This window comes from Tinamus guttatus, unplaced genomic scaffold (assembly GCF_059628265.1).
Source record: "Tinamus guttatus ecotype Peru unplaced genomic scaffold, ASM5962826v1 Tinamus_guttatus_pri_ptg000389l, whole genome shotgun sequence".
NCBI lineage: Eukaryota > Metazoa > Chordata > Aves > Tinamiformes > Tinamidae > Tinamus > Tinamus guttatus.
The window spans coordinates 8,173,349-8,189,791 of NW_028288923.1; the positions used below are offsets into that span (position 1 = coordinate 8,173,349).

The 16,443-nt window shown below is 41.1% G+C and overlaps 1 protein-coding gene across 4 annotated transcripts in view; it reads right to left on the reverse strand.

Moving 5' to 3' along the window:
• ESRP2 (epithelial splicing regulatory protein 2) overlaps nucleotides 1-14,171 on the reverse strand; it is a 37,361-nt gene extending 23,190 nt beyond the window's left edge. For 3 of the 4 annotated variants that reach the window (XM_088530902.1, XM_088530906.1, XM_088530905.1), the window contains exons 1-2: nucleotides 13,644-14,020; nucleotides 12,711-12,839 (exon numbers count right to left, since the gene is read on the reverse strand). In XM_088530902.1, the coding sequence (XP_088387028.1) occupies nucleotides 12,711-12,839; nucleotides 13,644-13,778 (264 nt within the window). In that variant the 5' untranslated portion in view covers nucleotides 13,779-14,020. The other variant, XM_088530903.1, reaches the window with a different exon arrangement.
• Nucleotides 14,172-16,443: the final 2,272 nt, after the last annotated feature.

Here is a 16,443-nt window from a genome sequence, read left to right on the forward strand (position 1 = left end):
TCAGCCTTATTTTCCACACTTAAGATTTCAGGCAGCAACTCAAAAACAACCTAGCAAACAGCATACACCCAAACGTAGCATGTTCAGGACAAGTTACAACTAGTGCCAGGTTTATACTGCATTTTTTCTGGCTCATGTTTTCAATGTCCTGTCTGCAGCTGTGTCATTTTGCAAATTCCACCCAGGTCTTCTCAACTGCACTAATCAAAACCATCCCAGCTATTTACCTGCTGTCTTTCATCTCCACACTGCCCTCCACAGCACACTCTTGCTTTAGCATGCAGAGCTGCCCCACCTTGAGACTTCCTTCACAGAGCTCCCACACTCTCAGCCTCCCCTGTTAATCCAGTTACTTCATCTCATTGTAACCGGGTTCTTACAGCATGTTTATCATCACTGTTTGCACCCTGCAACCAGCCTCCCTTTAGCCTGTGAGAACCACAGAGCATGGGCATCACACACCACTGCTTGTTGCACAAGATCAGTCACTCTACTAGATGTCTAGCAAATCATTTCATAAAGGAACATGTTCAATAATTCAATACTGAGATTAAAACCTGGACAGAGAGAAGTTAAAGTTTGGAAGCAAGCAAGTAGCCCTGGACATCTACCTCTACAAAACCCAAACCAGTTCGTGGAGGAAAAAAAGTGGTTATGAGGGAGAGAGGGAGGGAGGGAGCCGGAGCACCAGATTGAAAAACTGGCTAAACAGGATCCAGGTCAAGGAGCTGAGAGTACAAAGAGAGGGAAGAGTGGAGCCCTGTTTGGCCAGCAGCAAAGCTGGATGAAAGCCAGCACAAGATGCTGGGATGCCTGCAAATGAATCCTAAGTGGCTGAAATGATATAGTCCCCCTCATGTTGCCTTAATTCTAACCCAATAAAGCTGTGGATCCAAGAAAAACACTAAGACTCCTCAGGAAGCTCCTTCTATAGTTATCATGCATGAAGACATAAAATAAACCTCTGGCTAGTTGAATGTTCTCATTTCCCTAACTAAAAATAGCTTTCATCCTTGAGAAAGGTCATTGCTTCTGCACTGGGGCTGGCAGAGTCATGAAACAGAGATACAATTTGATTGCAGAACCCATCCACACTGTCAAGTGAACTACCTAAAGCCAAGATTCACATCTGAGGGAAAACAGATAAATACTGGGCTGCTGCTTACTCACCAGACCCACTCCTGGTGCTTCTTCAGAATTGGAGCAATTTCCTTTAGTGACGCACAAGATTTCTCTATTTTGCCTCTGTCAGCAACCTGACCAACCACAGCTAACATCATCAGACTAGACGCAAAATTATTTGCAAATCCTCAGAGGTAGGGGCATGCATGCAATTTAATTCAGGATAAAACTGGGTTTGAAACACCTACGAGCCAAAATGTAACATAAAAATCCAGAAACTTAGCTTATAGTTCACACGTCAGCTGGACATGCAGCTATTCCCAAGTAGAAAGATAGGGTGCAAGAAGATTTATCTGTATTTTTGGTACAAAGATGGCCCTCATTGTGAAAATATGATTTCAGACGTGTGATATCAATAAAATGCCACTCAGTTACCAGGGATAACCAACTGATGCTGATCACACCTGGATATGTGATTCTGCCCAAGCAGCATGTTAAAGAGTTCTCATCTGGACTTTTATGCCATCTTTATGCTAACTATGGAAGGATAAATCACACAGCAAAAAGTCACTACATTAGATTTTTACAGCATCTTTCAGGCCCTTGGTCATCCTTCGCTTGTAGCATGGACAATATAACAAAAATCTATCTTTTTCTCCAGGCGAGAGAAGAAAAGACAAATGATTTCCCCGCAAATCCCCTCTGGTGATGCTCTACTACAAGTGCCTTTCAACAGGCAATGATATTCCAGGTCTTCTCTCAAGCTTGATTTTACAGTCCTCTACAATTTATTATCACAGAATATTCAAAACCAATCCCATAGCTGCAGGTCCTGAAAGGTGATATCCAGTAGCTGAACATTGGAATAGTTACCCAGAGAGCTTGTGGAGTCTTCCTCCTCAGAGATATTCAAAACCTGTCTGGACACAACGTGTGCAACCTGCTCTAGCTGACCCTGCTGTGAGCAGAGGTTTGGACTAGACCATTTCCAGAGAACCAGTCTCACCTGTCCTGCGATTCTGTGACTTCCTCAGGCAGTCCAGGTTTTTGTGTTTTGCCCTCTCTACGGCTGCACCAGAGGTCAACGCAAAGATGCCACCATAGTGCATAATATGGGATCAGGTGTGGTATGCTTGGGGAAGAACATGCCCCCCCCCCTTTTTTTTTTTTTTTTTAAGAGGCCTTTTTTTAAAAAAAAAAAAAAAAGGGGGGGGGGGGGATGGAGATCAACAGGTGACATATGGCTGAGAATTGTTAACAAAACTTTTCTGCCACCAAAACATAAATAGGGCTGAAGCACTACTAGGGGAAAAAAAACAAACCCAACTATCTTGAAGTTTTCCATAAGATTTAAAGGCTCTTACACAGCATAAAAAATGTTAAGAATAACAAATCATGGCTTTGATATACAAGGCCTGAACATACATAACATACCATGATATGTCAACTTTGGAAAATATTTCCACGTGGACTTCGTGCCTCAGACCCTATATCTATGAGGGTTTCACATTTATTTACAGTCTCTCCAACATGCAGCTTTCTGCTCCTTCACTTCTTCAGAGTTCGGTGATAACGTCAGCCTTATCCATGCAATGGAGGAATTTAAAGCATGTCAATACCACTGGGAGGTGCATAGACTGCATTTCAGCAGTATTTACAAGTATGATAACCCTTTATTGTGCCAAGTAACTTTTTAAACAGAGAATCCTATAGTAAGCCCTTGCCTTTGTTCATCTGTTAACTGTTATTCCACATGGCTGATAATGGATACACGGTGACCTTGTACTGACGTTGTTATATATATTAAAAAGTGCAAACCAACAAGTCAAGCTCCAAACCTCCAGCATTTTTTTTCCTTCACTCCCCTCTAACATACAGAAAACTGCTGCATTTGGATACTATTCAGGCACAAAAACAAAAAGAAGTGGCCCCTGGTTTTATTTCCTAGGGAAAACTTTCTTATAGCTTTGGAACATTGAAGACAACAGATATTGTCCGGGTCCCCTCACCAAAAGCGGAACTTTTAGAAAACAATATTATCAGTTTGATTTCTTTTATTAAGATAAAAGCAATTTTTTGCTCTACTGAGTACTAATGTCAGAGATTATTTTAGGTACCGAAGACCAGCCTGGACACAAATAAGTATTTTTTACTTCCAGTATGCAAACAATAATGCAGCTGTGCTCGATATGATTAGTCAGGGCACCTAATCACTTGATGCCTCTATAAGCTGTATTTAATACCTGACTGACTGACTAACCAACTGCAATGGCCACCATAAACGTACCTAAGGTAACCAGCCAGATGTGTTGATTACCATTACTATTACCCAAATCTAGCCAGAGTTTCAATCCAGCTTTGGAATTTGCAAGTATAAGAACAGGTTTGCTCTCATCAGCCTCAAGGAGATGCAAAATGCAGTATCGGGAACTCTTCTCTACTTAAGAACATGATATAACATTTCTGAGTAAGGAATTATTATATGATACAACATTCTTAACACTCCTTATAAGATACAGACTTCTGTTTTCTTTGGTGTTGGGATGCTGAAGTTTCAGGAATTACCCTGTCTTTTCCTCATTGTCACCACACAGGTCACCAGTACTGTACAACAGGCACGTGTAAGCTGCGTAAGAGCTCAAGGCTGGGGCAGGGGGAAGAGAAAAAAGAAAAGTACTTGCCCAGATTTAAATACATCTGTTACAGCAGGAAGAAAATGGACTGCGTGACTCAAGACAGTCAAACTCCTATCTTAACTAGGAAGCTTCTGTATTATTTCTTTGGTTCATTTTATGTGGGTCTGGCCCTTTTTTCTAGGGTAAACAATAGTTAAACTATGCCAGTTTTCCTTCTTCCTAGAGATCAGATGTAAAAATCTGCCTACCATGATGAATATCTGCACAAGCCATGCCACCTGAACGCTTTATGACTATTTTTGATTAATTATTTCTTAGATGCAAGTCTGAAACATCAGATTATTTGCATGCTTCCAGCTATGGTATCTACAGCATCTAATTCAGGTAATGCATTAAGCACAAAAGGTAAGACCATGGTTCAAGCCATCTAAATGTCATAGCAATCAGGTCACAGCTTTTATCTTCAAAAGCACAATCTGTTTAATAAGAGTGTGTTGAAATACACCAAGGACTCCACAAATAAGCTACCTGAAGTTAGTCTTGTATAAGATAAAATGCCCCATTCCAGCAGCATATGAATTTCAGGACTAACTTTACTACCAAGTTATGTGATGGGAAACCATTAAATAAGGAAATATTTACCAAGAAAATATTAGTTTCCGCCTTTAAATTAACCCGCATGAAAGAGGCTATTGGATGTCAAAAATGGAAGATTAAAAAAAAAAGAAAGAAAAAAAGGAAAAAGATGGAGATCTTTGTACAATAGCTTAAAATCTGTTAGTATGTATTAGTATGTTAGTATATCTGTTAGTACTCATGAGTCTAAACTTTTTCAGGAAACTAAGTATTAGTAATGCAAAAATCCATCCTCTTGCCAACCTTTTACCTACATTTCAGGCAGGATTACAGCAGTGCCTCGCACTCATCGGCCTCTCCCTATCAGCTTCACTCAGGGTCTATTCAGAGCACAGGGAAAGACAAGGCTGAACATACTTTCCAAACTAAAATTTTAATTAACAAGTTAGAACTTCAATATTCCCCAAGTCTTGATTTAAGCAAAGCTCTCCCACAGTGCCCTATACCTCCCCCACTCCCCCTTGCCTCTCTCTCAAGGACGAAGTTTCATTAGCAAAGTGATCTTTAGCCTGGCCCTATTGACTGCAGTGCAGCTCCCGCGCTGTTTACTCAACACTACCTCATTGTTTGTAGTGCAAGTGTAACCCTGGTGGAGGAGAAGGGCTAATACCTGCAAAAGCTGAGCTTTTGTTTGGCTGTTTTTCAGTTTTTATAGTAACTTCCAAGGAAAGAAAACAGAAGGGGAGACATAAAAAGGACTACCTATCTTCCATATTTTTGTTCAAGACTCTCTCATAGTCCTGTCTGATCCAGTGTTGAGAGCACAGACCGTCTTGCAGCTGTTGCCTTGGGATCCATGAAGCATCTTGTGTAAAAATTGATTTATTCCTTGCTCAAACCCTTACAGGTATCACCAAGAGTGACACTTTTCTAAACTGGTTCCCATGCAGGGGAGTTCACCCTTTCTTGTTCAATGTGCTTTTACAAAAACAAACAAATAAACAAAAAAAACCCCACACAAAGAACCAGAATTAGACCCCTAAGTGGCCTTGCCTTTAGTCTCTGAAGTTCTCAAATCACAAATTAGGGTGGCAGCTCCACACATCAGGGATTAAGTTGGAGAAAAGGACAGATGAGGATAAGCATAGTGTTCTCCTGTTAGACTTTAGCAGTCCATTAACTGAGTGAGACCAGAATTTATATTTGGCCTTCGGAAGGATCCAGACTTGCTCCATACAAAACATTAATGGTGACCTAACTTAGATGTTGCTTGCTCCTACAGAGCACCTCTTCCTCAGGCAATTTGTTTCCAAAGTGGCCACTGAGCTTACTATGACTGAAACGTGACTGGAAACGCCACGGATGAGCTCTGGTCCCAGCTCAGGAAGAACGATAACACAGACAGCTCAGAGACCACCTGGAGCTCCAGCAAGAGAGTCACCCTCTAAGATAGAAGGTGTGGAGAATAATCACAGGAGTCACATTCATACTCAGGAGAAAAGACCACTTCTTAATCTTATTTTAAGTCTCTTCAGTGCTAACACAACATCCCTTCTCACTTTTTAAGACTGGAATTTAAGGAAAAGATAGGGGCAATTTTTCCTTTTCATAAGTTATCAAATGCTCAAATACAGAGTATTCAAATTTAAATTCCAAATACTTTGTATATTTATTTTATAATCCTCATCTACCCTTACCACACACACTTTCAGTGGATAAGGGACAGATTAGTAAAGCAGTTGTTTATAAATAAAGAGCGAGCAGAGGCTATCCTCTAAAAGCACATTGGAGTGAGCTGCACAGTCACTGGAAGAGGGTTTCTAAAGGAAGCATCGTTTCTGAACCACTGTCTTCTGAGGACAGAGACATGACCTTGCCTTTAGGGTAGCAATGTTTTCTCGAAATCAGTGATGAACAAAGCTAGCAACCAGATGGCTCTGCAGTTATTACGCAAAGCAACAACCATGAGGAAGGGAAAACTTTTCCAGAGTATACAAGAGGAAAAGGAATATTATTACAGTGGGGCAGGGGGACTACAACAATGCTTTGCCAACAACATACAGACCTATAAATCCCCCTCAAACCCAACTGCTCAGCAAAATGCTGCAATGTGTTGACAAAGACCTTGCCCTTATGTGACTACACAAGGCCTTCTCCATATAACCTGCAAGAGGGTTCAGATCAAGTACCAGAGTGGAAAAAAGAAAACAGGGAAGGTTTACAGACAATACAGATAATCCACAGCAAGTTTTCCAAGCTATTTCCCCATTCACGTGCAAAAACTGTGAGAACACTCTGCATACTTTTACTACTACAATAGTAGAATCCAAATCCTTTATTCCTGGGTAATTTTCCCTCAGCCACTTGCGAAAACCCTACCAAAAGGGCACTCGCTCATTTCCAAAGCGTTTTCCAGTAGCTTCCTACAACAAGTTAAAGGAAAGATGGAAAAAGTCTTTTGGAGTCACATATTGACCATCACCACTCTGTGTATTAAAAGATATCCAAACTGTGTTTTACAACATTTTCCAGTAAGAGCACAGTTTTAAGAGAAACTCAAGTATTCAAATATAATATTGCTGTAACAGCTAAGAGGGACAGAAGTCCAACTAGCCATGGCAACTGCATTCTTATGTTTGCCAAGAAAGCAGCTGGCACCCTTAAACACATCCCTCTATCTAATTCTCCACTCATTCAAAAGTGAAATGCACCTAAACACAGGAGCAAAGCAAGTTTTAAGAATATATTGAAAAATGTCAGATGAAAGTGTTGCAGCCTTTAGAGAGCCAAAAGTTACTGCTTTTTCACAAATCCTACTAGAACATAAATGCTGTCAGTAACAGATATATTCACTGGATTTTTATTCTTTTAAAGGAACTGTTTCAGGTACTACCTCTATCTAGAGGATGGCAAATGCTTACATATATATTTTTGAATCATAACCCAGGGGAAGCTGGGTGGCAGAGGATTTGTAATGAAAAACAACACCAGTTACCTACAAGATCAATAACAAATTTAGCCTCAGAGCCCTGGAACAGAGAAGTTTGCCATCCATTTTCATTACCAAACACATAAAACTCCGTAGCATAACAACCTGCAGCTACAGCAAGCATTACCGTGTCCTTCCAAAATTAAGTATCAGGATTAATTTAACCAGTGCTCATCTAAGCGGGAATAGGAAGCCACTAGAGGATAACAGCCAGTCAGTAATTACAACCATCTTGAAAGAACAGTTCAGCTGTCCAGAAAACACCCCTCAGCTGCAGTGCTACCCTGAAGGCCACCTTGTGGCTGTTGGGGATCTTCATTACTTAACATTAAGTCTCCAGTTTCAGTGTGCAAAGTGGCTGCCCACCAGCCTTCAAACATTTCCATCCTTTCGCCTGCACTGCTCGTTCACCCTCGGCAGAGTGACCTCTCTGCCACACTGCACATCAGACAGAAGGGCTCCAAAACAGAGCTATTTTTAACACAAACTGGAGCCCCGCTCCAGGTCAATCCGCAGCCCCAGAAATCTCTGCATTTGCAAAATGCAGCTGAGGGTGGTGTGTGTCACAGCATCACCGACGCTTTTGTGCAACTGCAGCTTGCAAGCATGATGTGGGGGCAGAAATACCTTAAGCTGGTATTGTCATCAGGCATGTTGGATCATGAAAGCACAACCAAAGGGTGCAGTTTCATGGGACGTGGGTTTGGACAGCAAAGCTGCTTGCAAGTTCCCACCCTATCTGCTCACTTCTGCAGGCCTGTTCCCGGCACAGCTTCCCAAACAGTTTTCCTGACACAACAAAAAGAGTGGCAAAGCACAGGGCAGGGGCAAAGAAGGAGCAGGCTTCACTGCTGAAGCCAAATTTTGTGAAACTGCATCCTAATTATTTACTGTGGAGAACGAGCTGCTCTGGAACACTTGCCAACCAACTGCTCAAAAAGCGCAGAGTGCAGAGCCAGCAAAGGCCCCGAAACACAGGCCCTGTCCACGCCTGTGCTGGAGCGATGCTGCCACCGAGTCATCTGAGCTTGGGAAAACCAGCCATAAATTTCACTTTAAATAGAAAAATAAAAACAGGTTTTCCAGGCTGTCATGAGTCTCAAGGAATTACTTGAAGCACAGAAACCACTCAATATATCTACATGCCTCTTATGTTGAGTTAGGTAAACTTAAGCCAAAGGTGGCCACATAGTAAAATAACAGGTATTTTGCCTCTAGTTACAGCCTTAAAATCAGTAGGATTTTTTAAAAAAAAAATCAGTAGGATTAAAAAAAAAAAAAAAGTTAGAAAACAGTCCAGAAAACAGCCCTAAGTATCTCGTTTTGTTATCACACATTTTGGGATCTATAGTTATTTGCTTTCTGATTAATAGCTCTCCCAAGACAAAAAATAGTCCGCAGTTTCAAACTTCTTTTTTTGCAGTCTAAAGGTATAGAGGTGCACTGAAGAAAGCCCAAATCCAGAAATGAAGGTGTGACAGTTGGCAAGTAGGCCAAGAAAAACTTGTGCTAGTACTTTGAAGAGGAGGCTGCAGAACAAGTTTCTCTTAAAAAAAAAAAAAAAAAAAAAAAAAAAAAAAAAAAAAAATGTAACCGGTTTATCAGGTTAGAGGAATTCACTGGTTCTTCATTCTCTCTCCCTCCCCCCCATCCTTTTTTCTCCCCAAATGCTCAACCAACCAGCTTGTTTCCTGCTGAATTTGTTGATGTGCGAGAAAATACATTGCTCCTGTGACTCAATAGGATGATCAATAAACATGCAGAAATGTTTTAGAAAAAGGCGAATTTGCTATCACGATCATCTGATGAAAGTCATCTCTCATTACTTCCATTTGCACATAACTTGGCTGCATAGGGGAAAAATAAAAATATCACTGCACCATTTTTATATGTTAAAAACATGAATTAAATTCAATCCCTGATGTACTGCATTCAAGCTACAATGTGATGAAAGAGCAGTAGGAATAGGACAGTCTACCAAGCAAATTTAAGGTTTAAATAAATGACACTGCACAGCCGAAACCTGGATGTCTTCAACAGGTCAAAAAGATGCCCCGCTCCCATGAGAACCTCTCTCTTTATATTTATTTTTCAAAGAGAGATGCTAATTACAGCTAAATACTACAGACAGCTCTCCAAAGTTATTAGCTCTTCTTAGACTGTGCTCTTTGTCAGGGAGACATGCAAATATTTCCTTGCATAAGGGAAGTCATATGTCTCAGGGCAAGCCATGCTGATTCAGGCAGGTTTTAGGTTTGGAAGGGAAGGATTAATAAATCCACAACACTTTCAACTCAGTATTCTATTTTTACTTGGAAGTGCTTTAGCTAAAATCAGAAAAGCACATGAAGATGTTAGCTTTGGATGACAGAGCCATGGGGATGACCGAAAGGCATGGGAACTTGCTTTAAAAGCCAAAATGTACTATTTCTGACAGATTATAGAGAGCAATTTGGAAACCCTTTTTACCTACCCCCTCCAAATCTTGGAAACTGGGAAACTATGAAGTGTAAAAAACTACTTAAAGAGAAATAAATAAATAATAAAAACGAGGGTCTGACCAATGCAACCTAGCCAGAATTTCCTAGTATAACAGGCAAACCCACAGGAGACTACTACCTTGTTAAGGATCACAGGTAACACATGTCTAGGAGCTGACATTACAGGCCTGAGACAGCACTAAGCACACACTTGAAGCAAAGAGCTCCTGCTTACTTTGTTACAAATATATACACAATAAAAATGTTAAGCCTCAGATTTTTCTCCTCATTTTTTTTTTTAGCAACTACAACAGATTTCAGTTATAAGTTCATCATTAATGTTCAAACAACCCAGACATGTCCTGCTACCTCTGTCACTCTCCACTAAGTACATTAGGCAGACTGCTTCCAAAGGACACAAGATTTACCACTTCAGGTAACTATTTCTCCAATATCTGTGTATTGACAGGTCTTGCCCCCCTCCCCTCAAAACACAGCTATCAAGCACATTACACCATCTCAGAAAATACCGCTAGACTCCATAAATGCACTCGTAACTGTAGAATCAAATGCTTGCCCCTCTGGGTAAGGACAGCAATTAAAAATTCACAGCAAATGCACAGAACATAAGTTGCAACCAACAGTTTGGTTATTTGCACACACAGAACCTTACTCTGCAACATTATTCTGGAAAAAAAAAAAATCTGGGAAAAAAATTAGAACATTTCCAAAGACAAACTCCACTAGCAAGTGTGTTTAAGATGTAACACTGTGAAATCCTGACATACCATTGAAATAATGTATCATCTAATGGAGTGCTTTGTTGGAAGCAGAGTAGAAGACTTAAATCTCTGATTACACGCTTTGGGTGAATGCTATCACTGTTGGAAAGTGGAACTCAAAAATAGAAGGAGATCTTTGACTGGAAAAAACTCCAGGCCTGCACTAGCTGAACTATTATTTTCCAGTTATGAAGCAAAGCTCTAAGTTTCACAATACAAGAATGGATTTGTGCTTGTACAATCTCACTTCCTTCTACATGTAGAGACTGGGAACCCAAGGCAAAAGCCAGAAGAGGCACCGAAACTTTCACTTACATGATTAAGACGTGTGCTCAAGTGAGCACTTTTCAGCTGCATCATCAGATTTTCTACCACAGTCCAAGCAGGGTGTGGAAAGCTAGTTTCACATGCGCTACAGTATTATCTGAAATCAAGGTATAGGTCTACTTCCTTTTCCTCCTCCTTTTCAAATAACCATTTTACCCACCTGTGCTGTTGGTAACCAAAACATGTGAAGCAATCTAAATGGAGGGGAAAAAAAAATCTGCATGTGTCGACTAATTCCTGACTCATTCTTAAAATACATGATGCAATTAAAATATTCAGCAGACTTATCTTGAAAAATTCAGAAAAGGATGTACTGTTAGACCTTATGGAATTCTATTTTTTGCCATTACTGCAAATGGGAGGATGAAGGAATTCTCCCCAAACTCCCAAGGAGGAAGGAAGACCAGCTTGGGTAAACAGTGTTCCAGAAGACCTATAACAGAACTGTCCTTATCATAGATAGCATCCAACAACTAACAGTAAAATCATTCTTTAGTTGCATGGATATGACAAATGAAAAGGAAAAAAAAATGGGGGGGGAGAGGGAAGAAAGTTGTTTTTCAGGGGTCTTTACCACACCTCCACACAAAGGTAGTATTTCCCTTTATTTGGTGAAGCACACCCACCTACAGTGCAATTTACGGCAATAAGATACAATCTCTCATAAAGTATTGAGTATAATTAAAGTGTGTCTGTTATAAAGGTAAACAGAGTGTACTAGGCTAAGCTGTTCCAGATGTCTTTAGTGCAAGATCTGGGACAAGATCAAACCTGCAGCTGCACATTTTCTCAGGGCTTATTTTGAAGCTATACAAATCACCTCTTACTCTCAGACTCTAGCACAACTTGTGTGCGTAGAACAAACGACAGGCAGCTAACGTTGACAAAATTTGAGACACGTTTAAGTTGCACACTTGTAGTTTTAAATACACGCACTCCAGACTGAAACGTTAACCATTCAGTATCAAAGAGGGTTAGTACCTTGTCTGCCAAGTTATCTCCCTGTGTCACCAGAAGTTACAGCAACATGAACCTGTTCTACTGCCTAAGCAAGTTTTTTGCAGAAACACACCTATGAGTGATTCAGACAAGGTGTGGAAAGCCAGTTTTATATGTTCCACAAAAATGCACTATTGTATTTTTCCATTCAAGCACATTTAGTATATATAAAAGACAATGAGAGAAAGCAAGAGCTCATGCATGTGCTGTACCCACATTAAAAAATTCTTAGGCAACTTTTAGTCTCTTGAACTGCAAGAACTATACGAGTTTACAGATGGCTTCTTTAATTTCTTATTTTATTCTTTTTTCCATTTAATAACAAGCTAATACAAGATAGAAAAACAACCAACCCTTTTACTACTCACTAAAATAAACTAATTAAGCTCCTCTGGAACACAGTTTTTTTGTTAAGCACATGTTACAGTAGTGAACCTGTTGATTAAAATTCTGCTTTAAATTTTAAAGTTTCATCAGCACTGCTAAATTCAGTTGTGTTATTAGAGCAATATATTTTCTATAGCTCGAGTAAGAGAAATTTGGAGTAAAATAATTGGACGTCAGAGCTTTCAAGAACTTAAGAGCAACAGCTCAAATTTTTTTTACGGTGCAAGCAGTTGCTTCAGAGCCCCAGGCTTCCGGTTTCAGATAGTTCAGGTCTCTTCTGGAATAATTTTAGCATAAATACATCTGAAACCAAGGATTTGCTAGTGATTTAAAGGCAAATTCTAGTTCTTAACCAACTCCTGCTCCCAGCCTTCACCCCAGATAGCCCCTGCTCTGCAGGGCAGCACCTCACCTGTTGAAGAACCCGGTCCAGAGGCTCAGCTTTGCCCAGTCCCTCTGGTGTTAAACCACTCACTTCTCGACATTGGTCACTTAACTCCAAATTGTCTGCTTTCACCAGGGATTTGTGCAGCGTCCCTACCTGAAAACAGTCCAAAAGCGATGGACAAAAGTGAGGTGTGATAGAACTGGCTCTTAAGCAGCAAGTTCAGCTGGCAGGAGACCCCAAAAAGCGCAGGATCACCCCCACGACAAGGCTCATGAGGAGAAAGCGCAGTTGTGGATTTCACTGAGGGAAACGTGGCCCCCGCTTTCCATCCCTCCCACCCAGGAGGGCCAAGGGCTCAGCTCGGGGAACGTGGCCGCCTCTCACATACTGCACTTAGCGTTGCTTTGTTTTGCTGGAGTTGGTAGTTGCGGGGGAAAACAGCACAATGTTAAGAACATTTTGCAAAGCTGAGCCCCAAATTTGACAGTGGTGGTTGTTTCAAAATCCTCTGGCCCTTGGGCAGCTCTTGGTTGCGATAGGCCTTATTAATAAATTGTTTTAAAGCACGTTCTCAGATTAGCCAAAAATGATAAAATATTTTAAGTTTTTTCTTTCCCCCCCCCACAAGAAATATAAATATTGGTTAAAAAAAAAAAAAAAACACAACTCCAGCAGCAGGCCGCAAAGGGTCCGACATTTCCCCCAAAATCATGCAGTTTGGAGCCTGTAGGTTTTTGTTTTTAAAGCTTCACAGGTCCACAGAAGACATCTTAGAGCTTGAATCCACACATGTTTCAAGCACAGGGGCAGAAGAGAGGAGGGGAAGGAAGCGGCCTGACTTTACTTGAAAGGTGACTTCTTCCTTGAGAAGGGAACAAAAAGAGCGCCCTGGGAGGAGGACCGCGCCGCGCTGCCCTCGGTGCGGGTGAGGCGCCCGGCGCGCTCCCGAAGCCATACCTTCTTGCTGGGTAGATCCACAACTTGCCACACCAAGAGAATTAGTTCCCTCTCATCCGAACCCAGTTTAGCCCCATATGCACCAGCTGTTGCCCCAAACAACACCACCAAAGAGTCACTGTGCGAAGCCGTCATGACCACAGGGGGGAAACAACTACAATCAAAAGCAGAGGTCAAAAAAGAGAGAGAAAAAAAAATAAAAGAGAAAAAGAAAGACACACAAACGAACAACAACAACAAAAAGAACAAAAAACTCCCACGAAGCTTCGCCCCCTACCTCCAAGTGATCAAAGGGGAAAGGAGAGAACAAGATCACGCTATGGAGAGGAGAGAGAGCTCCTTGGGAGGCAGGGGGGAAAAAGCCCAAGGAGAAGCTTGCATCTCTACCTGGTCCCGGTGATCTCCTTCTTGCCGGGGCTGATTGGGAGGCGAAATTAGCAAGCTGGGGCTTTCTTTCCCTCTGACATCATGGCAGAAGCCCAGCCTGAGGGTTTTTTTTTTTCCCCACTCTCTCCTCTTTTTTTTTTTTTTTTTTTCTCTCCCCTCTCTCCCCTCTTCCCCTTCCCCTCTGCGGAGTTACCTGCCCTCGGTGCGGCTCATGTGACTCTAGTCAATCTCCCAGAGGGACGAGGCCATTGGGCCCTCAGAAAAGGTGTAGGAGGGACGTGGGGAGAAGCAGCGCCTGGCTGATCCGGCCTGATTGGTTTTGAGGAGGGCTCGCAGGAAAACTCCCTTTCTCTGCCTTTAATCCCGCCGTGCAGGAAGTGCCTCTACCTGCTTTCAGTTTTGCGGGAGTGCGGCCAGGACCTGCGGCTCCCTCCACCCTGACAGGGTCTCGTCTTTTGCAAATCTGGAGGGTATATATATACAGCTACTAATACACATACACTATATACCTCCTATGTATACATTAACATGATACATGACTTAGCTTTGAAATCCACTGAAGCCCTTACCTGCTTCTAGGTAACTGCCTCCTGCATACGTTGCTATTTACACTGAGGGGCAGGCCCTGCTGATCTATGTGTCTAATAAAAGGTGCCCTATTATGCACAGAGCCTTTTTGAAAGGGATTGGTGTTACAGACAGAAGCTACTTTGCAGTTTAGGCCCTGTTCTGCACTGGGTTTGGCAAAGATAGATCCCAGTGAAACGGTTTTGCTTGGGAGGAGTGCACCTAGCAAAACAGGGGCCTGAAATCCTTAATTTTCTACCCTATAACTGTTCAGAAAGGGCCTATTTCCTGGGCATAACCCACAGTCCAAGATCGGCATTTTATTTTTTTTCCATTTCTGTAGGTGTTTTTACACCTCTTTTTGCTTCACAATGGATCTGTCTGTGAGACTGTGTAAGGGGAAAACACCACTGGCCTTTACTGGACTAAAGGTCCTCATAAGCATTTCTGCTGGACACCAGCAGTTGCAAAATTCCCAACATTAGGGGCTCAGACAAATTTTGCAAACATTTTTCACTCCAAAAGTACTTCAAAGCAGAAATGACGACAACAACAGAAAACAAGCTTTGGACCATGTTATTAGTTTTCCTTTTGCCACCACCGATGATTCGTAATTGGCAAACATTGCAATTTAGTCTGGTCATGGTGATAATTCTTTTTGCTTAATTAGACCTTCAATTTGTACTTCAGTATTAGTGCTGGATTGAAAGATAGTTTTCACGGAGTGAAAAATAGTGCAGCTATTTAGCTACTGATCTCTATCAGAGGAAAACACAGGGCTGGACATTTAACTATGAATATCTAATGGGTTTAAATATTAACAACCCATTTTTCTCTTCTCCTATTAACATGCTAACTTTATAATTGGTTAATTTTTATGCTCTTTTGAAAGTCTTATGAAACAGCTGTTTTATGGACCTAATTCTACAAACACTTACTCATATATTTAACACCACTAACCAAGATTATTTCTGTTTATTTCAAAGAAAGCAAACTACATTTCAAAGACAGTATTTCATGTGAATTAACTTAGAATTCATATACTACAAGTATTTACCTGCCAGGAACCATACAGAGGAACGTCACCACACACACACACAGGTGTATCTTAGTGAACACTACCAGGTAACTGTTAAATGCCTCTCAGGTGCTACCCACATGTGCTGCTGTTTGACTATCAGACCTACAGAGGCACTCCCTGCACAGCAGGATTTAAGGGAGAGAAAGGGACTTTTCTTCTGATCCCTCTCAAAGACATATAGATATAACGCTGTTGTAGAAATAGAAATTTCCTAACTATGCAGCAATGAAAACTTTAATTTGCAATATAATATATATTCATACATTTAAAAAGTTGCTAATAGCATTTTTTTAGCATTTCTGAACTTACACAATAGCTATAATTTTCTCTGCCAACATATGCCTAGAATTCAAATGGGTTCAAAAAAAAAAAAAAAAAAACATGTTCCTGACAGGTAGCGCATTAGTGAACAGTAGCCTGTTAACTGTATACAAAGACAGTAAATAAAAATATACCGATTCTAGATGTGAAGACACGTGTTCCTTCAAATATACCGATTCTAGATGTGAAGACACGTGTTCCTTCTACCCCCAACTACTCCTCCCCTTTCAAATGTATCATTCACATGTATCACAGGGGAATCAGGGGTGTCTGAACAGGAACATACACAGCAATTTGCCCTAATATTGCTTTCCCAGAAAAAAAGTACCAGGCTGTTACAAGTTACCTATATGATCTTGCCATTTCACACTGCTAATACTTAACTGCTTCCTACAAGGTGGGATAATTAGCAAATTTGCATAGCAGATCATACACAAAATACAC